Raw genomic sequence first — 22,452 nt, 5'->3', positions numbered from 1 at the left:
AGCATGCAATAAAGAAGGGGGGGAAAAAAACAACCCAAAAGACCCCAAAGCGCCCTTGGTGCTTTCAGGCAGCTTCTGTCCTCCTCGGCAGCTGAAGCTGCAGGGCTGCTCCGCCGCATGGCTACGCTGCCCGCTGCAGACAGGAGGGCGTTTGCCCTGAAGATCAACAGGTAGGAGACTTTTTTTGGGGGTCGCACCTCTCGGCTCCTGTGGCCGCCGCTGGCAGCCCGGCAGGCAGCGGCGAGGGGAAGGAGCGCGGCGGGGATGTCTTCTGCTGCGGACGCCGCGCGGGCGGGCGGGCTGCGCGCTCCCACGCGTGACACCGGCTGCCGGCGGTGGTGGTGGGGGGGGAGATGTCGGGTCCCCCCCTGCTCTGCCCCGCCGAGCCCTTTAGTCCATGCAAAAAGGAGAAAAAAAAAAAAAAAGTATGGTTTAAGATAAATAGATCTTCCCCTCGCCCTTTAAAACCGAATAAATCAGGTTGCAGCTGCTGAACGCCACGCTCTGGCTGCTGACCCTGCTGTCTGCGAGAACTGGGTGTCTTTTCCCCCCGGGCATGCTGACTTCCACCTGGTCTGCGCTCTCTGGTAGCAGTAAGAAGCCGAGATAATTATTCTGATATTGTTACAAATTCAGGCCTGCTTTTCAAGAGTCTTACAATCTGAGACAAAAACTGTGTTTCCAGGGTGTTGATGCAAGTGCGAGGTAACTGAGTTTGCTGACACGTAAAAGAGCAAATAGCATAATGGTTTTATTATAAACTGAGAGTAAGGCTGATTTCTGCGCCGGAGAGGAAAGTATGCACAGAAACTCCACCTCCACAGTAATTTATTGGAAGACATGGGATTTTCAGTCACTGAGGATAAAATTAGCTTCACTCTGAGATATGCCTTTCCCATGGCAGAATACACATCAGCGTACCTTTCCACGGCCTTTGAGAATTCATTTCAAACTGATGGCAGAATATTTACAAGAGTGAGATACCAAATCAAGAGGCTGTCAGATGAGCAGTTCAGTCCAGGGTCCTGCTGTAATTTCTGGTCATTTGGAGATATACTTGAATAAAGAGTATGACTGGCTGATATTTAGAGGGTTTGGGTTATTTTTTTCTTCTATTTTTAGGGCAGCTTTTCTGGCAGCTTTTCCCAGCTGTGGTGATGGTCAGTGTTCCTCGGTATGACTAAAGCCTTACGCAGTTGTGGAATCATACCAATTAACCTGGCTTTGTTTCAAAAAGGCTCACAAAAATTTTGCTAGAAAGAAACATTGTGAAATTAAACTGTTATGATTTTTTTTTAATCTGATAGTGACATATTTGATATTTGTATCATAAATTAAACTTCAGTTATGTTATCCAGCAAGTTCTAAATGTGATTCCAATTTAATAATCTATATATTTATTTTGCAAGTAAGAATTTTTATTTTTTTTTTACTGAGTGTGGTAGAAAGTATGTATGCTTGCTAGCAGAACATATATTTCTCATTCTTCAAAAGCAGCAGGTTGTTTTTGAATGAGCCAAGTGTGGTTTGTTCTACTGACAGTAGAACAATATATTTTCACAAGGAGCATTTTTAATGTTTATTTTTTGAAAGGAACCTTCTAAATACAAGGAGTAGTAAGTCAGTGTGTTAGCTTACTTGCCCATACACAAAAGGTTAATATACAGCTACAAAATGTTGTTCCTCTTTCTTCAGAGTTCCTGAATTTATTTTTTCAAAATACAGCTCATCAGTGAAAGTTGCACATTGCTGACCAGACATCATTTACAGGAGTTACTATTTTGTCAGTATAATTATTCTCTATTCACTTCAAATTCACATGCAAGCTGGATTTTCTCTCTTGCCAGTGACTTGGCTAAGCCATATACTGTTTTTTTAATGAGGACCAGTGGAAATTCAGGCTCTATCCTGGTTCCTCAGTACAGCACCACTAGCTGCCTCCGTGCTAGTTACATAAGGTGTAGTTTGATGTGTCCACTGAAAGCATGGTAGATATCTAATCATTGTACAAACTATACTAAATACTGTTCTGTAAAAATCCAACAATGAAAAGATCTGAAATGTTTTTAAGTGATCATGATCTGGAGTCTTGATTTCAAGTCAATGTCACTTCTTCATCATGTGCATTTGGGTGGCAGGTGCTTCAGGAAAAGCTATTATGTGACAAACAAGATGTTCATTTAAAGCAAAGTCAAATTTTAAATTTGGGTCTTAAAATGCCTTCAAACTTGTAAGCTGCATATGCAATCTGTCCTCATAACCATGTCCTCCTATCACTTTATTCTTCCTTCCACCCATCTTGTTTTTGTTGTCCCAACCTGTTGCTTCCTGCCTTTTCTTATCCTGCAAAGACTTGCACATATAATGCATATATGTGACTGGTTCCTTCTAATTTAATGGGATAACTCCTATGAATAATGATGTTCATGTTACACGTAGAAGTGAAGAAACAAACCTTTAAGTTAGCGTCCCTCAGGTTAGGCAGCATTCTTGCTACTTTTCTGCATATTACCGAGAGTTAAGTGGCTGTGAACAGAGTAGGGCCTCAGAGAACGTCATACTGAAATAATCTTTTTTTTAATTACATGAAATATTAAATTCATTTCCAACTTCATACATTCTTTTAAAATAAAGCCTAATATTAATTGCATAAAAGAAAGTCAGCTGTAACTGTCTTTTCAAATGGCTTCCAGCATTGGACAAATGAAGGGGACAAGGTAAAATTTTACAGAAAATTCTTGCTAATATACATTATTAAGAAAACTTTACAGCATCTTCTGAGTACGTTAGGTGTCTGTGGTGTTTGGGATCCAGCATGGGACATGAAAAAGTAGAACAACCTTGTTGAATCAAATGAGTCCTAGATAGTAATTGTTAAGTGTCTGAATTGCATGTTGTAAATGTGTTTGCTTTCCAGTCGCAGTATTTGTATCTGTTAACCAAGAGTATTGAAAAATAATTCCAGAAAGTACCCAGAAGTACTCCACTGCTAAAAGTGTGGGCCCTAACATGTAGTAATTGAGCAGTGCGTTTTAAGACACTATATAGCCTGAATTTTAATCAGAGTAATTTGACTCAGCAGTGTGTTAGGATAAAAAAAAGTATTCACAGAACAGATTTTCTATTTTAATTACTTTTATTTAGCTAATGTAGTTTACTACTCTATCTTCAACGCTGCTGTTGCAGTATTATTTATTTGTTTTGACTTCAAGTGAAAAAAATTTTGCCTTAGGCACCTGCCTGGAGCCCTGGCCACCAGTGCCATACCTTCAAACACATAAACTACAAAACAGAAAACTACCAAGAGCAGCAGTACAGTTTCCTAACAAACATATCATTTAACTGTCAGTCATGTGACCCACTCGATTTAAAACCTTCCTGATAGACATAACTCCTCAACTGTCTCTGCAGACCACCACATTTGCATTTTGCAAGCGACATAAAACAAATTTTAGCATTAACTTCCATCATTTCATTTTCTCCTCACTGAAATTGTCCAGTTGCCAAGCAAAATTTTCTTTTCATATTCTCTTTTTAAGAAGCCTAGTTTAAGGATGAATTTAGATTTGGGAATTTCTATATTAAAAAACAAAACTATCTGTACTAAGGCAAACATTTGGCTACTGAAGTTGCATTAAAAATTCATATCATAAAGGTTGCGTCCCTATCTAACTCTCAGATTGTACCATGAATTCTCCTTTAAGTATATGATGACAATACATTTCAGTTATTCCTACCTGAAATGAAAATGCCGGCTTAAATTTTATGGCATATTGATGTCTGGGTTCTAAAGTTTCACAAGAAATTACCGTAAATGGAAAAGACTGTTGCAGAAGGGTCAGGTGCAAAATGGTTTCAGTGGCAGAACAGGCCATTTCCTACCTACTCAGCAGATTTCTGTTCAGTGCAGTCCCTTTATGGGGTTGGGGCCTGCATCTTTTGATTAAATTTCAATAAACTCTTCATCATGTGGATATAATAAAATTCTAATTACTTGAAAACAATTTACCAGGCTTCGTTGTTTAGGCCAAGTTATTTTTTTAATCAGTTTGCATTTTTTAACTTTAAGTATGTTAAATAAGCTGCAGAGAGTCCTTTTGACTGCAGTTTGTATGTATTTAAAACAAACTTATATTGTAAGTGCTTTTTTAGTAAGATTTATAAATTGTTGTAGTCAGTTTGTTACATAAAATTATGGATTATAGAAAACCTAATACAGTTACCAGTATGCTAATAGCTGCCTAATGTACTTCCCGTGTGTTTGCCAGATACCCAAAACATATTCACAGTTTATCAAGTTTAAAAAATGCTTCTAGATGTATCCTTCCTATCAAATATGTTCACTGAGCCATTGTCTGAATTATATGTGCTGTCAGGACAGTGGTAATATTAAAAATCCCGTGTTCCTTTTTACTAAGTCCTTTGTGACTTTCTTTCTTGGATAAGGTTGACTTAGTACACTTGATGAAAGGGTTCCATCCTGCTTTACCAAGATAAGTTGCGCTCTGGGAGTCTGTGTAAGGAAAACTCAAGTTAGTAAGCCTTTGCAGGTACATGTCCAAAAGAGTTTGTTCAAACCATCAAATAATAATCTGTTTGAGTTCATCTAAAATCCATATCATAAACATACAGTATGGAATGGCTTTCAAGAACCCTTAAAAAATTCCAATTTGTAACTGCTGTGGAAACAGATTGCTTTTCACATACTACATGTGTGAGATAATAGTGGTTCTGTAGTTGGTATGGGGAATATTAACCACTAATAACAGATTAAAGTTAAAAATAGGATGTATATAATTTCATATTTTATATGTAACATTTTGTCAGTAGCTATTTATATTAAAAAGCCAATTTTTTTAGACTTGCTTAAAATTAAATGAGAAGCTGATTCTTAAAACCTTTCACAGCAAATTACTTGGCGTTGCATGTGCAGTGAGTATAAAGAACAGGTTAGCCTCCTCTTCTTGCATCCTCGTGTTGTCTGAGAGTCTTTTACTGTGGTTATAGGAAATACTGGGATTTTCATCTTTCAAGAACATTACATGTTTTTCACCTTTCATTAATTTTGATATTCTACTTCTTTATGGTTTTGCAGCTGAGTACAGCAGGCTTTTTCCCAATTCCAAAGCATGTATCTCCCATTTCCAATTAACAGGGATAGACTATGAGTACATCAGAGTATCTGCTCATTCCTTTCCTTCAGATATGGGAAATCCTCAATCTCCAAAGTGTTACTTCTTCTCAGGAAAATTCATCTCTCTCCTCTTCACTTACTGCAAGCTCATTTTTTCTTGTTTTTAATGGAATCATTGTCCTTCAGTCTTCTGGATCCGTATTCTGCACCAGAAATTGGTTGCACGTGGCTCTAAGGCAGGTGCAGAGGAGGGAGAGAGCACAAGGAGTCCCGCTCCGTTGTGCAGTAGTCATAGAGCAGCTTTAACTCCCACCCCACCGCTGTCTGGGTTCAGAGCAACCTAACAGAGCAGAAAAGGAAGGGAGGAGTTGAGATGACAGTTTTATCCCTGTTCTTTTGGTTATGACTGCTCGCTGCATATGGAGGAATGGATTGTAACCATTGAAGATCTCAGGTTGCTGATTCCTTAGGTGGAAAAACCTCTCTCTTCCTTCTGTGTTCCTTCATAACCTGTAGGAACAATAGATGTCTAAATCTACACAAAGGAAGTCAAGATTGTTAAAGCAGGCGAGGGATGGATCGCATCTGGTGTAAATAGCTCTATAAGTAACAGAAGGAACTTTCCTAATGCCTGTAAGATTATCTTTTCATCAGCCCTAAAGATAATTCATTTGCCTTTGCTAGGAGGTTTCCACCCATGTAGTCAAATTAGACTAGATCTACATCAATGCAGTGCTTCTAAATGTATTTTACAATCATGTTTGAGTAAACAATGAATTTAGGTAGTATGCAGTGTGGCTGATCACTGTATAATCCAAATCAACATCAGCAGATTTCCACCTTGCATGCTGGCTTTGATAACTGTGGGATCTAACCAACATTTAAGCCCAACTATATCACGGCCTGTCTGCATCCACACAGCCAATCAAACTATAACTGGGAGTAAGCTGTGCTATAGGTCGTACGAGCTAGAGCCCAGCTGGAGACCACCAAGAGAGACACCTGCACAAAAAGAGGAACTTTGCTATAACGTTTTTCTCAAATTCCCATAAACGTGTTATGGACTGGACTTAGACTACAAGCTGTCATATCTTCTAGAAGCACAAAATAAATAAGAGCAAACAATGGACAAAAAGTTGGATGCCCTTAGGGTGTTCCTAACTCTGATGGGGAACCATGTGAGCATTGTTTCCTCCTCTGGCAGAAGTAAGTCCTAAATCAGTCATGGGAGTGAGTTTAGGAAGAAAGCAACATTATATGTCAAGATTATGCTGTATGGTGTCAGTTCATAATGCTAAATAAATCTCTGTAAGTATCTTTTCATTTTTCAAAGATAAGGTTATTCAGGTTCCTCTTCCAGATTTGACATCCCATTGTCCATCATGAAGACAAAATGCACAGACTTTTCTTCTGGTCCACTGTGCAAAAGATTACAACATTTCCTGCCTAAAATATGCTAACTTTTAGGAAGTACAAAAAGACATGGTAAGAAAATGTCCTCTTACTACTTTTCAGAGGATACTGAGACCTTTGGTTATTAACAGTGATTTACTTTTGGTTTTACTATTTACCTGGAATTTTATGATTGCTGTTTCTGGAGTGGTGGATCTGCCACTTGTGCAATCAAGGTGATAGTAGCCACTTAAGTAAGGGGTTGATGAGAAACACAAGCCCATCCGATCAAATGTCTGTGAAAAATTCCAAGAGCAGGAAATATAGGCTACCTAATGCAAATCTGCTCTTTACCAGCAAACAGGCTGCTGTAGAAACAAAGCATTTAGATAATGACTGGCTGTGCAAGCAGAAAACTATTGTTACTTTTGAGAGACATATATAACTGACAGCTCTTAAGTAGGCAGGAAGCTAATCTTTTCATCTGAGTAGACACTCAAATTGTGTTTAAAATACAACCATCTGTTTTCTGTAAGAGCTGTTGGGGATTGGTATTACACTGTAATTATATATCTAAACAGTCACTGGAATCAGAGATACTAATCCCTGCATACTTGATTAGAATATTGTGTTTTGGAAGATGACTGGTGGAAGTGGATTTTAGGCCCCGACCAGCAAAGCTGCATTTTAAAATCCTTCTTACATCCATGTTAGACTTCAAATGTCTACGAGCACTGAGAAGTCTAAACTGCAATCTGTAATGAGATTCTTTCTTTATAGTACAGGAGGTGTTAATCTGACCCCCCAAAAATGTAGTTGCAAATGAAAAACATCTTTATCTCCATCAGGTACCAGCTATGAACATCCTTTATTCACCTTTCCAAACTTTTTCTTTTCAGACATGAGGCGAAAGCCAACAAGGAAGAAATATTTAATGTTGTATTTTATTGCTTTTAGCTTATATGGTCACTAAACATTATGATTTATGAGCATAGTTGAGCATGGTTGTTCTTGTTTTCTATTCTGATTTTTTTTTTTTTTAATTAGAAAAACACTCACTGGACTATCCTGTTATTTTTAGTAGTAGTAAAAAAGGATAGCCTGTAAAAAGCCCTTAAGTGGTAATACGCCTGCCCTAAATGCTTGACATCAAGAACGTAGTTATAGCAAAATAGGTCCAAGCCTAGACCAACCATTGTGCAAAATTCATGTAAAAAATCTGCAGTATTTTACTTCAAGACCTGTGCAGAGTACTGCTTCGTGCATATGAGATCCTGTATTATTATGGGATGTGTCTCTCCAGGAGACAGCTTACATAATTCCTCTAGTACGTAAAGAAGGTACTTCACAGTATATCTTTAAAAGATTTTCATCATCCTCATGTAGTGAGAGGAAAAGGCTTGCTGGAGTCAGACAGGAGAGTGGAAGACCAGTTGAAGACATCCACATATTTCTGATCTCAGTTTGGCTCTTATAACTTTAAGTAATCTGACAATTACATTGTTGTCAGACAAATTACTTAAATTAATCAGAACAAAATTCTACCAAAATTGCAAGTCATTCCAGATTTGATTTCAGGCAATAGAAAATAATTGAATTGCCATACAAAAGAAATAACAGTAAGCAAATAAAGGAGCAGAATCTGGGCCAAATTCGCAAGAAGTTCTAAAGGATTTGTCAAGAAATAGAAAACTGCCCCCAGTTCTATGTTTATCACAATCCCAAGTTGAGCAAGATTCAGTTGCTCTGGGGTTTGTTTTGTGCTTTGCAATAAAGGTTTTTTTCTTTTCTTTAAAATAAAGCCAGTCCCTTTTGTACTCATGGTTGAGGTAAACAGATTTCAGCTTCTGTAGAAAACGTAAGTGTTCTATGCACACTGGAATTAAGGCTATAACAAAAATGTAAGGGGGGGCTTAATTTTCGCTACTGGCATGCAGTCAAGAATTGCACTTTGGAGGGTATCTTGCTTCTGTTGAGACATACAACTGGGCAGGCTCACCACTGTCATATCTCTCGCTTTTAATTACCTGTTGTCTGAAATGTCTAGAAGTTTTAATAACTTTTAAGAATAGGGGAGAAACTGGTGAATCACAGTGTCTCTTGAGTTTCAATAATAATGACATGGAAACTTTTTATTAAAGAGTCAACACACTTGGACTCAGTATTAATATCTTTCCCTAAAGTCAAGGAAACTGAATTAGGTAAGAGTATATTTTATTTCAGTTATCACATAAGCTGAGCTTGACAATCATTATAATAAAAAAACCTTATGTTCAGAAATTATTAGAGAAAAATTAACTTTTCCCAAAGCTTGAAATTTCACATATGAATTGTCAAGTTTGTAACTCATAGCATAAAATTGCTTGCATCACATGAATCCAAATGTGTGTGTGAGGTTATATATTATAATTTCTATAGAATTTGTACCTGTAGCCATAGCCAGCAGATACAGAAATATATTTTTTAACAACATAGTTGTAAACATAGGCCAAATTTTGTGCACTTCTTTGTTCATAAAAGTATGGCCAGAAGCTCCGGCTTCTAAGTGTATCTTAGTTATTTCTCTGGCTTCCACTGAAGCTGAAGTCAAAATTCCCTGCTCTAAAAATGACAGTACCTCTTCATTTACTTGAGATTATACCAAATTTTTCAGGTATACTGCCCTAGTAAAAGATCCTACTTTTTCCAACTAGCCTCAGACCTCTGAAGAGAAATGTTACTCTAAGAAGTAATTAAAAAAAAGCTTCTTGTTTTTTCTTTTTATGACCAATGGTGAATCTTGTAGTATGTTAGCTCTGCGGGGCAAGATTTGAATGCTTACACATGTTTGCCCAGTAGCCAGATCCAGTGCCAAACACTGTTTTTTAGGCATAATTGCAAGGCAGAAACTTAGTAATCATCAGCATTATGGACAACACGTCAGCACTGAATCGTAAAAAGCTTATAGCCATAGCTAAAACCTAGCAGCATCTTCCAAACTGAGATACAGTGGTGGAGACCACAAGGACAGTAGCTGAAGATGCTCCTGTGCGCAAAGCGATGGGAAAATCGTATAGGTCTTTACAACGTGCCACCAGCAGCATCATAGCAGGGTTCTGCTGCTTCCACTGTGAAACAAATTAAAGGTAACCACAGAAAGGTCGCGCTTCCGATACCCCACAAACTTGTGTTCTTAGGAGATGAGGGGCCAAAGTATTAATACAAAGGCTTCTCCTGATTTTGTGTCATTTACATTATCTGCTCCTCTGGCTTTTGAAGTAGTCATGTTGTTATTACTTCTGAGACTCATTCATGAGTAGATTGTGAATCCTTCAAAGTGGCCAGTTGTGAAAGATACAAAATACGTATTTTTTCCTTCCTAGACTCTTTCTTGTAGCACCAAAAAGAAAAATTCCCCAAGAATGATGTTTAAGTGATCTTTATCATTATTCTTGATATCTGACACTTTTTTCATTTATTAATAATAAATTTTGATAGGAGGAAAGAGGAAGCAAAGCATGTAAACTATTAAACTTCATATGGGTTTTACAAAATTATCAGCTTTATGTTAGCACTTCGTTAATGAAGTCCTTGTAAAGCTTGGATGATATCTGTGAGCTAGAAGAGTTCTTGCATTTATTTCATTATTCTTTTGTTTTTGAATTGACAGGAAGGTGCAGACAAAAAAATATATAAATAACACGCTGATAATGTTATATTACATTTCAAGTCATGATGTAAAAGCTGGCTTAAAGTGGGAGCACTAATAGCTTTGAAATTGCTACTGACCTGTGTTATAGATGATTTAAGATTTAGGAAAGAATTTATACAGTCTAGCAAGAAATGAATCACAGAATCACAGAATCACTGAGGTTGGAAGGGACCTCTGGAGATCATCTAGTCCAACCCCCCTGCTCAAGCAGGGTCACCTAGAGCACATTGCACAGGATTGCATCCAGGCGCGTTTTGAATATCTCCAGAGAAGGAGACTCCACAACCTCTCGGGGCAACCTGTTCCAGTGCTCTGTCACCCTCACAGTGAAAAAGTTTTTCCTCATGTTAAGATGGAAAAAATGAACAAACAGAAAAAGAACTAGGACCTAGCTGCAAAATCTTCCCTGGGAATACAGATCCACAGAGTCTTTTGGAGAGCTCAGGAGCATGTTTGTAGGAAAGTTTTTCTTCAGCCATCTCTCTGAAATGCACATTTAAGGAGTCCCCAATGTGAGCTTTAACACTTCAAGCAGAGAGGTCTCTGAGCCAACCACAGAAAACTAACCTTAGACACAGCAAGCTTAATTCTTTCAGTATAGAAGGTTTATGTATATAATGCTGTATGCTGTTGGCATTTTAAGTTAATGGGGATAACAAAAAAACTTCATTTTTTTCACATAAATTTATCTTCTATTCAAAATTAATATCATATGAACTATTCATTAATAACTTCCTGTTACATACATTGTATAGTATGAGTTATAATCATCAGTTATAACATCATCAGTGATGAGTTATAATCATCAGTTTTACTTTATACTAGGACGGCAGATAAAGCTTAATTTACACTGTTTGCTTTCCAGAAGGCATCACTGTCCTGTGATACGTTACACCTACGTACACTTCAGTCATAAGAGCCAACGAGTTAACAGTGCACGCATAATCACATCTCAAATGTTATGTCATAGATTTTGCATATTATCCACAGAACATAATGATTTAAAAAAACATATAAACACATGGTTCGTCAGGACCAAATCCTAAATCTTGTTTATTTGCCTAGCAAGAAAGTATGGTTGTCTTTCTCCACTGCCAGGACTGGAAAATTGATTTTTAGGTGTGCTTATATCTCTTCCCGAGGGATGAAGAGCCAAACTGGGTGGCAGTTAAAAGTGGTCACTGTATGAATGGCATATGTGACCTAGGGCAAAAATTAAAACTGACTTCTTGCCCATTTTTCCATGTAACAAGCTTACCATAGCTGAAGTAGATGATTTGCCCTCCTAGACGTCTTCTTTCGTTCCTGCACCGCCTCCATTGAGAAGGCTGTGGTTAAATTTCAGCCGTCTTGACTGGGATCGTTATTGCCTTCACCGAGAGAGTCTTAATGTGGCAGACCCCCTAGGTAAGGGTGTGCAAGGTACCTACAACCTACCTGAGCCGTGAGGGAGTTACCTGCTGGTTCAGATCAACCACTGCTGCAAACTGGATAAAGCAGATCTCTGGTGCCTTAAGGACTAATTAGAAACTTAGAAGAAAAACAGGCAGTTCCACTGGCAGTAAGAAAAAAAAACTTCTGAGCAAGATTCCCATATATGCTAGTCAAAGATTTGGACTGTAGCCCAAAACATAGTGTGCGTGTTTGGGTATGGGAGTGGAGGAAAACATAGTTGTTACCTTATTCTATTCCAGAATTTTTTGTTTCTTGTTTTTAGCTGCAACCAGAGAAGTCTGATGTTAAAGAATAAAGGCTCAGAAAAAGCTTGCTGAGGATTTTCTGTGTCAGTGTTGGTTGAAAGGGATTATTCCTCAGGGTAACAACGACTGAATATTTTACCTGTTAAGCAAAAGTTTTCACTACTTTACTTTATGATTCCCTCATCTGTATATATTTAAATGTAAATGTATCCCCATCCTTGGAGATACTTCTTATGGTACCTCTTTATTAATTTTCCATTTTTCCTTGCTGTCAAATGGTGTATGCAAGCTTTCGTGGGAGACATTTCACTGCTCCTCAGTGACTGCTGGAAGGGACTAGAAGAGTGTTAAAAATTTATCTTGCTACCTCGCTCTGGTAGATAACTTCTAATATCCTTCAGATATCTTGATCTAGCAAGCATGTGAAACATATTTTTAAGGTCATTTTTTTCTTATTGTAAAGTTTCTGATTTCCAGTTTATAGATGATCTTAAAACCTACTGTATTTCTGTTTTATTTCTCTCTAAACCTCTAGTTCTCTGTTTAAGTTTTTATATTGTATCCATACTACCGAATCCCTGTTATGCCTGCTTTTGAATTATATATTTCAAAAAAAAGATATTGTTGAGTAGAGTTTGTGGTGAAACTGCAGAACCAGCTGTTTGTGTTATGTGCATTCATATCACTTCAATTACAGAACCTGGGAGTGTTCAACGGCAGGCCTAAAGTATGTTAGAGATAGATAGAAAGCAAATGGTTGTTTTCTCTTCCTTTCCTGATTTCTTGTCCAGACTCAGTCAATAACCCAGATCTCCAAGTCTCCAATCCTGCAATGAGCTCTAATTGGAGAGACCTCTGAGAATTTGACTTACAAGTTAAATTTAATTTTAAGAACTTGCAGGTATAGTCTGCTACTTTGGTTACACTGTTGTTTTAATATATTATGCAAACTGTTCACTTTGCATTGGAGAGTAGTTGTGAAATATAGGCTATGTCTCAACTATTTGTTAGATGTTTAAGAGAATTACTGTAGGATTGTCTATATCACTGGGCCAAACGCTGGCAAAATTCCAGAGAAGCAGAACAGCACCAATATTTTTGGGAGACTACCCTCCAGTCCCATTTCAGGGGGATCAGGATATCCGGTGTGTTCCAGCCTTTTCAAGATTTACACCGGAGGAGTAGGGCATAGTCATTCAATAGGGCCAAATCAGTAGAAATAAGAACAAGTAGTATTTCTCCCAATAGGTCACACGCGTGGACTGCAGTGCCAGCATGCTGTCAAGCCACAAGCACCACCAGACAGTCTCTTACAGTGCTCCACTACCTTTACATTGGAACATTTTTTGTAAAAACTTATTAAATTTTCTTTGCTTCAAATTAACTGGATTACTTCTTGCTCTTCCCTTTATGGATGTGAATTGCTCACTGTTTTCTTTATAGGTTGCTACCTATACATAGGTTGAGAACAACCGCTACCCAGCATAGTTGAGAACAACTGTTGGGTCTTCCTCGCAGTCCTCTTCTTTTGTAAGCTAAATGCATTCATTTTTTTCAGTCTTTCCTCTTGCATCTTCCATCCCCAAATTTCTAGCATTCTGACTGCTTTCTTTTGGAGCCTTTTCAGTTTGTTGGTATCTTACCCTGTGGTGCTCTGACTATGTACACATGCCTTAGCACTGTCTCACTGGTTTAAATAAAAAGAGATAGCTTCCCTTTTTCCTCACTTTTATGCTTTGCTAATAAGTGAGGAAATAATAAGTGCCCCACTGTACTCTGTCAGAGCCTCTTCTACTGCATGTTTGTTTCTCTAGACAGTTTGTTTCCCTTTTCTGTATTTCTGCATTTGATATTTTTTCCTTCCTGAAATTAGAGTTTTACATTTCTCTTTATTGAATCTCATTGTGCTGATTTCAGACTATTTGTATAATTTGAGATCATTTTGAGTGCTAGTCCCGTCTTCCAGAGCACTCACAACTCCTCCCAGACTGGTGTCATCCACAAATGTTATAACTGTGTTTCCTATACCATCATCAGTGTTGTAGAATAATGTATTAACTGGAACAGGACTGGACTGAAGACATTAACCTGATACTCACTTACACTATTACCCTGTTTGAAATTTCCTCATGGTATTATTTTGAACCATTCTTGATTACACTTCACATACATATTTTAACTAATTTCAGAATGAACTATGATGATTTCATCTAGCCATTATCTTCTTTAACATTACCTTTGTTTATAAGAATGCCATGAGCGACAGTATCAAAAGCCTAACAGAAAGCTAGTTAAACCATCATAGAAAAAGATTAGAATGGTTTTATGTGACTGGCCTTTGAGAAATTGACATTGTCTGTTCATCACTATCTATATATTGCTCTTTCTTTTCTAAATCAATAATTGCCAAACTTTTTGCACCATGACTTACTACAGTCCACAATTTCTAGTGGCCCATCATTCACTTCATCATCAGACTATTAATAAACAGACACTATTAAGGTACCTACATTTTAATGATCAGTATGATTTCATGGGCCTCTTGCTTCATCTGGATACTGCCATTTGGGACCTGATGTCCTCCATGATTACACATTAATTGGCAAGTAATTTGTTGTAGTATCTTTTTGAGTGTCAAAGACCAGCTGACTGGTCCATGATACCTTGAGTCCTCCTTTCTAAAGATATATTTGCCTTTTGTCCTACCTGGAAAATTTCTTTGGTTAATCGATTCAGAACTGTAGGATGAATTTCATCAAATTCTGTCACCTTCAGTACATCCCATTTCTCTAAATAGGTTTTTCTCCCCTTCAGGCATCTTTGGGAGATCTTATTTACTCTTTTTCCCTTTGCAATAACAGCGCTCTATTTTTCTGTGTCCCCCTTTTAATGTAGTTAAGATTTTTTTTCTTCTTTTTTCTGTCTTAGTCTTAAGTATTTGTGTGTTAGCCTTTCTGATTTTACCTCCACAGGCTTCTGTCTTTTCCTTATGCTCATCTCTACTCAGTTGCTTGGTTTCCCTGCTATGCTTGAGCACCTACCTAAGGCTTATCCTAGCTGCTAAGGTGACTGCAAAGCTCTCCTTGCAGTCAGATAAGCTTGTTATACGGACAGAGAGAGTAAAAATATGGTCATGGCGTAGACGGACCCCCATGTGCTAGGTTAACGTGCAGCACCATTTTCGTACAGGTTCCCTGGCAGTGTCTGAGGTAGCTGTTTGGTCAGAAAACAGGCATTTCACAGACCACTGACACGCTGAAATCACTTAAGAGCTGTCTAGAAAAGTTTGTGTTTCCACCTTGTTTCTCAAGTTGTTCAAAACCATTTGCACTGATGTCTAATACCCACCTTTTTTCCGTGTTGGATCTGCGGACTGTTGTGCTTTCTGTTTAGTCTCTTTTAACAGCTGCGAGTCTTTCCCTTATTTACTCTTAATAGATCCTGCCAATTATTTCCTGAGTCAGTCCGAACCAGCTTTGCTATCGTCCATTATTCTTACTCTATTGCTTCTCTTTTCCATCATTCACTGATACGAAAAACATGAAATTAATCAATCAAATTAACTTTCTGAAATTCAGTTTAACAGACTGCGGAATTCTTCCTCCACTGGACTGCTTTGTTTTGGAAAGTCTTGCTATTACAGGGAGCCTCTGGAGCTAATCTCAGAGATCTTGAGAAACATAATTTCTCTCAGTTAGCTGGTTTCGCACAAGCTTTTACCAGACAGCAAATTTGGTCCTTCGTCCATATGCCTGCTTCCTCTTTTGCAGATCAAAACTCATACCATTTCCTGTTCTGAGAGTCTGATGACCCCATATCTGGTATAATTTAGAGATGTGTTATACCACTGTTTGCAGCAAGCAACTTCTGCAATACTTGTAACATAATTTTTGAAATACATTAAGCCAACTTCTGCTGCTACATCTTCTATTTATATCAGTAGTAGATGTTTCTGCACAGGACAGAAACTGATTTAGTTCAAAGAAAAATCATAATTTTGGATAATCTCAGTTTTATGCCTTGCTATGCTAAATACACTCATGATTAGAGGTTGTATGTACTGGGGAAATACAAAAATAACCTTAATATGCAAACAGTTTTACTTTTCAAAACAGAGGGAAAATAACCTGATGAAAGCCACAAACTTCCTCACTTTCCCTCCACAGTGTTTTTCTTACTTTTTGAATCACCTTTTGTAAAACAAAAACAAAAACAAAAAAACCCCACATTTTCTCTTGTCTGACCCTTGGAATACCAATGCTGAATAGGAATTTCTCATCCAAATTGATCTCTCTTCCTTCTCTATAACTCTGGCTTTGCTCTGCCTGCAATTGTTGCTGCCTTTAAAATAGAGCAACGTCCCATTTGCACCTGGCATGGCCTCCTGAACTGTAAGCAGCTACTTTTATTTATCCATCTCTTATTTTGGAAATCAGACGTAAAACTTTTTGTACCTTCTGTGAGATGCTAGTCTCTGAGTGGGAGCAGAATATTGCATTCAGCAATACCAGAGCCCATAGTTTGGGTTTTGTCATACTTATTAAATACAACAGTATTCAGATATTAAGTGTCACAGAATAGGTACAGGAGTCATAGAAATTGAGAAACCACAGAAGAGAGAAGGTGCAGACTGAAAAAGGAAACTCAAGGTTGTGGCCTCTGGTAATTCTAAGTCACCTAATAATGTTTGCTGGAGTTGGAAAAGGGTCTCACAAGAATGGAAAAATTATCCTACCTTTGTATTTGCCTGTCTCTGTTGCCTGCCCAAGGCAGCAAAAAGCTTGTCAGCCTGAAATCTGCTTAATCCTCTCATGTTCTTTCAAAAACCTTGCTTGAATTCTCACAGTGAAATTTTCTGTAAATGTGTTTATCATTTCATGGCTGATTATCCTTATTTCATGGCTGGTTATTCTTACATCTTATTAAATATTATTTAATTCATTTCCTTAACGCTGTACAACATTAATCAAGAGACCATGAAGAATGAGCAAGCTATTCTGATTAGTAGATTTGCAGAGTGGATACATGCTGTTGTACTATCAGTTTGGGATTTCCAAAGAACTCAGTATCGTTCTTTTTCCGCTACCACTGAAATCAGTATATTAGCACTTAATAAATGTCCTTCAATTGTTCAGCTGATACAGAGCAATTTTTAAATTAACGCTTTGGTTTGTCTTGTGCTGTTCACAACATACTGCAGCATGGACATAAATCTGCACTTACACTGTTCAGCGAGTGGTCCTGTCTTGTTTTTTTACCCTTGGTCAATTGCTAGCTCATTAAAATATTTTCCTTTGTGATGTTGATTTTTCTCTCTCTGCTCTATTATCCTGTAACTTTGCTTTACAGAAATGAACCTGCAAGTATTGCTGCTTCAGGTTGCAGTCACAACTGACTTAAGGGCAAGATTGTCCTTTCGTGCTTAGTCCTTCCTAGTTGCAGGGACTAGGATATAATGGAAGATATTTGTTGATGAAAGAGAGAGCAGCATCTGTTATATAGGGCTGCAGGTTTTTTTGAATCATTCAGTGGAAGTTTGCATCAACTACACAAAACAAGAAGAGACTAGAACATAACCAAAATATGTTTCTAACCACTGGAATAGGAAACTGAATTGGCTAAACTCTAGGATTTAGACTTTGTATGTGGATAACTGTAATGATAAGGTCTTTTCTCTGCTTAATTAAAGGCACTCCTCTGCAGAAATAAGAAAGCAATTTACTCTCCAGCCAGGCTTTGCACAGTTCTGCCAACGAAGTTTAAGTACCCCTGGATTTTCTACTCTTCATCTGGTAAGTTTTGAGTGCATGTTCTGTATACAGATTGCCATCTACATTGCTTAAAGTTTTCAGGCTGAATTAAGTGACCTTCTTAAGTTGTCTGTTGCTTTCCGCTGGCTTCTGCCTAAAGCTGTTAAAAATACTCCCTGGTGAACTGAGGAAATTATGCATTTCAAACAACTGAGAATGCTCCCTGGAGCATGAGGTAGACGGTCTGTACGCTACTATAAATCAAGGTAAGTTAGTAAGTGTTGGAGCGCGTTATAGCTTTGCTCAGCTGGAAACGTTAAACTCCACCAACTGAATGGGTTCGTTATGTGGTGGCCACAGCTGCTTTGCAAAACGGCGTCAGTGAAGAAAGAGGAAAAGAAGAAAGACGGAGGCTCAGCCGGGATTGCTTGATGCATGCTTTCCAGTCCTAGCCGCAGAGCCGTCATGCCGACCTGCTTTTCGGCGGTACGCAGTAAGGCGAGTGTTACGTGGCTCTGCATCCTCTCCCTCAGCCTTCCGAACGTAAGCCCGCCCGGAGAAGCCAGACCGTGCGGCTCTGTCGTTACGGCAAAGGGAGAAATTGCCAGATCTTTTTAATCGCCCGTCGGAAAGGATGGGGTTCTGCAAACGTACTATGCCGTGACATTTTGATACTCCCCTTCTTCCTCCTTCTTCCTACCTCCCCCCCCCCCCACACACACATTTTTTTGAGGCACAGTAAGTAGAAGCAGGAAAAGCCCGTGTGCACTAGCGATTGTGGAAAACGTAAAAGCACTGTATGCAAGCGTTCACTTCCTGCGTGTCAGGGCCTCCCGCCGCCGCCGCCGCCGCTCGCTTCCTTAATCGGCAGCGCTGCGACATTTCAGCTTGTCGCTTGCGGTTGTTCGGCCTGAGGAGGCTCGGTTCTCCTCTCCTGCGTGCAGGCGGCCGCTCTCGCTCTCGAGAAGCGTGACGGCGTCTCGCTTCCGGCGTCTTGCGCTGTAGCTGCCATTTTGTGCGCTGCCGCAATCTGCACGCCTCTAAATCCAGCCTCTCTGACAAGGTATGTTTGCCGTGATGGCCTGGGGCGTCTTCTGCGGAGCGGTGAGGTCCCGCGCTTCTGCGACGCGCGGCAGCGAGCGTTGGCTCCTCGGCCGTGACGGGATCTCTTCCTCTTTCTTTTGATAACTGGCATCTGCAGTTAGGCAGACCATCGCCCTCCATCTGCATTTACCTTTCCCCGCTATCTTTTTCGTCTGTGTCTAAGAAATTCCCAATATTGACCGCTGCAGGCAGTTCCAGTGATTAAAGATTGTTATTACCGTTCCAACTAGAAAAAGTTGGAAAGTAATGAAATGTGATTGCTTTGGCTTGTCGGAATTGGAGACTGTGGTTTCTGAAAGGAAGTGCAATGCTTATCAAAAATTAGATTGTATTGAACGACATTATTTTGCATATAAAACATTACATCTTCAGCAACTGCATATATAAAATACATTTTTGTACACTTTTAGCCATTTGTTTAATTTTTTTTTTTTTTTGGTGCAGGAGTTAATATTTGAAAGTAGAGCTTCATATATATGTTTTGACGCACAATGTTTTGCACACTGATAGTACAGTAAGTGGACTTCAAGGATGTTGTCCTAGGACTATAAAGGCAATTTAGAAAAATCAACAGCTAACGGAGATTGCTATTTACTGAAAACTGTTGACCCAGTATGCTCAGCACTAAATTAGGCACGAAATAGAGATAGTGCTTATCCTGAAAATTCATAAACAGCACGATGTACTACTTCAGTTGGCTGCTTCATGATCCTCGGGACTTACCATCAGTTTTAGCTTTTCCCTTTGGGTAGGAAGGGCAAGAAAGAGAGGGATTTTCCAAAAAGTGGTTTCAGAGAATGCAACCGATCCTTATACATGTTCGCAGTGGGGAGATCCAGAGACCGTGCTCAGGTAAAGCCCACTACAGTTTCCCTATAAAAGAGGAGAGTGGGTATGTTGGTTTTTTTTCTCATGTGTTCGGTGGTTTGTACTACATCATTTGCAGGAGTATTTACCTCATCTATTTTTGTCAAGTGTTTAAATTGCTGTGCTTCTTCTAAATGTTTTATCATATTTCTTCTAAACTTGCTTTGCTTTCTGCAGTATTTTTCTCAATTTTTATTAACTTACTAACTTCCTCGCTTATATTTCCAGAATACTAATAAGACTCCAATTCTAGTATTTACCACTGATCAGTTTGAATTTACCTCCCTATCTACCATGACTGACGTGTCATATTCTGTGTAAGCCATTTTAGTTCGGAGCTACCCAGAACTTTGTTACTGTTGGGCACCTTCGCGCCCTTCATAAATTGTAGAATTCTGCATTGTCCTATTGACGTAAAATTCCTGATGTTGTGAGTGCAACACTGCTATTACACAGGTCATGGGGAGAGGATGCAAGTCCCAATCCACTGAAGCCAAACAATTGCATACTATTGCATACTTTAGAGGTGGGGATTATCCCATCTGTTGTATATAAATGTCAGGGGGAAAAAATGCGTATGTCTTACGCTCTCTAATTTCATTGGTTTAATAAGTTATGCTGGGTTGGTTTAATAAGTTACATGAGAAAACCATGTGAGAAGTCTAGAAATTTCAGTGGCATGATCCAATGGGTAAGTCCACGCTACTCTTTCTGAGTTAAAATTGCTTCAGCATCAGTTAGCCCTGGACCCTTTTAGGAGTTACTGCAAGTTCTCTCTGGCAGAATGATACTTCCAGAACCAAAATTATCTGTACAAAGTCTAAAACCTATGTTATGTACAGGATATGTTCAAAAGATGCCTCAATCCATGTAGAACTAAAGGAACATACAGTAACATTTGCACTATGAACATTTCTTCACATTCAGAATTTTGGGAAGTTTTCCTCCTACTGCTGTAGATGGTATAAGTGCAAGTGGAGCTTCTTGGCATTGTTTTTAAATACATACATGCACAAGCAACAAAAAATTCTCTAAAACTTTTACATCTAAATATCCTAAAATTACGCTAAAAAACTTTAGGGTAAAAATACCCTAAAACTTTTATTTTTTAACAAACTTTTAAGTAGAACATGACTGATGTACAAAACGGAAGATTAGAGCAGAGTCTAACAAGATGTGAAGAGGACAAAACATACTGGCAAAAATTCCACTCAATGAAATGCAAAGTATTCATGACCCAATTTTTTGTGAACAGGAAAGAACATCTTTTTCTAAGGCTAAGTCCAAAAGTCCTTTCTGTTTAAGGACAACTGTCACTGCAGCAAAGTCTCAAGTTCTTATTCTTCACTCACTTCAGACTCAGGTGAAAATCCTATTAACTTCCATGAGCACATTGCCTGAGCATGTGCTTAGCAATAATGTGTGAAAACTTCCTGATTTCGATCTACAGATGTTATTTGTGGAGACAAACACTGGAATATCCCCAGAATAACCCTGTAAAAAAAATCTTGGGTGAGATAATAGTTCCTGTAGCACTAAAGATAAAGGTCATATTGATATCACAGGCATGGGGTCCTTTGTTTTCCCCAGACCCCACCAATAAAACCCCACAGATAGATTGTCTCATCCGTTTTTGGTCTGTTTGTTGTTGGCACATGCAGTCTGGTGAAATGTATTTGGGCTACTGGTGCAATAGAATCCTTGTTCTTTACAGTCAGGGATGATTTGATATTTATCCTTCACTAGAATTTTTCCTCATGACAAATTAATTGTTCTAATATGGTAAATATTTTTCTGTGCTCTTACTGTATATAGGTTCCCATTGCCTTCCTGGAACTCACAGAAAATAAAAAATAGGTTTTCTAGAGCTGTAGCTTTTAGATCTATTCATTATTTTTCAAGACTCTCAACAATATGAGATGCTGATGCTGGTTTCTGTACACAACTGGACAAATATTTTCTTTATGTATACAGGCTATTTTTCTTGGTTATATAGCAAGTGAAAGTAAATTTCAGTATTATCTAAATACAAATAAATGTGACTTTATATATATTATTTGTATGTGGAGCAGTTCTAGTTAGCATATCAAAGAAGTCTTTTCTGCCTCTGTTTTTTAGACTAAGTAGGTAAAAGGAGCCAAACAGCTTCATAGCACGTGCAGCTGGCAGAGCTCCCACTTGTTGAACTCTGTTCTGGACTGGATGTTCTACGTAAGAATGGCTGATTAAATATAATCAAATACCATTGCTCCCTGGCAAGATGCAATGCCACGTGCTGTAGAAATGGTGGATATCTGAGGTTTGCTGTGATAACTTCAGTAGTTTCATGCAATGTTTTTGCAGTTACTGTGCTAACCCTCGGAGAAGACTGCCAGTTTGGATTTAGGTGTAATATCTTCCATTTCTTCTTTTGAGTTTTAGAACTTTTTTTCTCTTTGTTCCTTTTCTTTTTCAGCTAAATATTTCGCTAGCAACTTTTCCCTGCATTAAATGCAGTGGCGCTGTATATAAGGTTAGAAGTCTGTTTCCTATGCTTAATAAAAATGACAGTGACAAGCAGTAAATAAATAAATAAACCTAAGTTATGTTAAAAAAAATGTTGCTAAATAAATACCTTTTTATTTAATTCTTTAGCCTTCCTTTTATGACGCAGTAGACCCGGTGGATTTTGAAGGCTTCCTAATGACACAGCTGAGCAACTTGGACTCAGAACTAGCTCATGAGCTTGGTGATTTTCCCGAAGATGACTTGGACATTGTCTTTACACCTAAAGAGTGCAGGACTTTGCAGCCTTCTATGCCAGAAGATGGGTAA

At 38.4% G+C, this 22,452-nt stretch overlaps 1 protein-coding gene across 1 annotated transcript; it reads left to right on the top strand.

Moving 5' to 3' along the window:
• On the top strand, positions 1 to 22,452 carry LOC136995354 (dedicator of cytokinesis protein 8-like). Its single transcript, XM_067315966.1, has 3 exons — positions 1 to 170; positions 17,607 to 17,709; positions 22,273 to 22,452. The coding sequence occupies exons 1-3, from the start codon at positions 118 to 120 to the stop codon at positions 22,450 to 22,452; spliced, it is 336 nt and encodes a 111-aa protein (XP_067172067.1). The 5' UTR covers positions 1 to 117.

The sequence above is a fragment of the Apteryx mantelli genome, chromosome Z (assembly GCF_036417845.1).
Source record: "Apteryx mantelli isolate bAptMan1 chromosome Z, bAptMan1.hap1, whole genome shotgun sequence".
Lineage (NCBI taxonomy): Eukaryota > Metazoa > Chordata > Aves > Apterygiformes > Apterygidae > Apteryx > Apteryx mantelli.
This window is presented reverse-complemented; position numbering and strand designations above follow the sequence as displayed.

Bases quoted from the DNA above. Each gene is read 5' to 3' on its own strand.
- LOC136995354 (XM_067315966.1), top strand. From the start codon at position 118: ATGGCTACGCTGCCCGCTGCAGACAGGAGGGCGTTTGCCCTGAAGATC. The intron at 171-17,606 runs GTAGGAGACTTT...GCTTAATTAAAG, and splicing joins TTTGCCCTGAAGATCAACAG to GCACTCCTCTGCAGAAATAA. The intron at 17,710-22,272 runs GTAAGTTTTGAG...TTAATTCTTTAG, and splicing joins GATTTTCTACTCTTCATCTG to CCTTCCTTTTATGACGCAGT.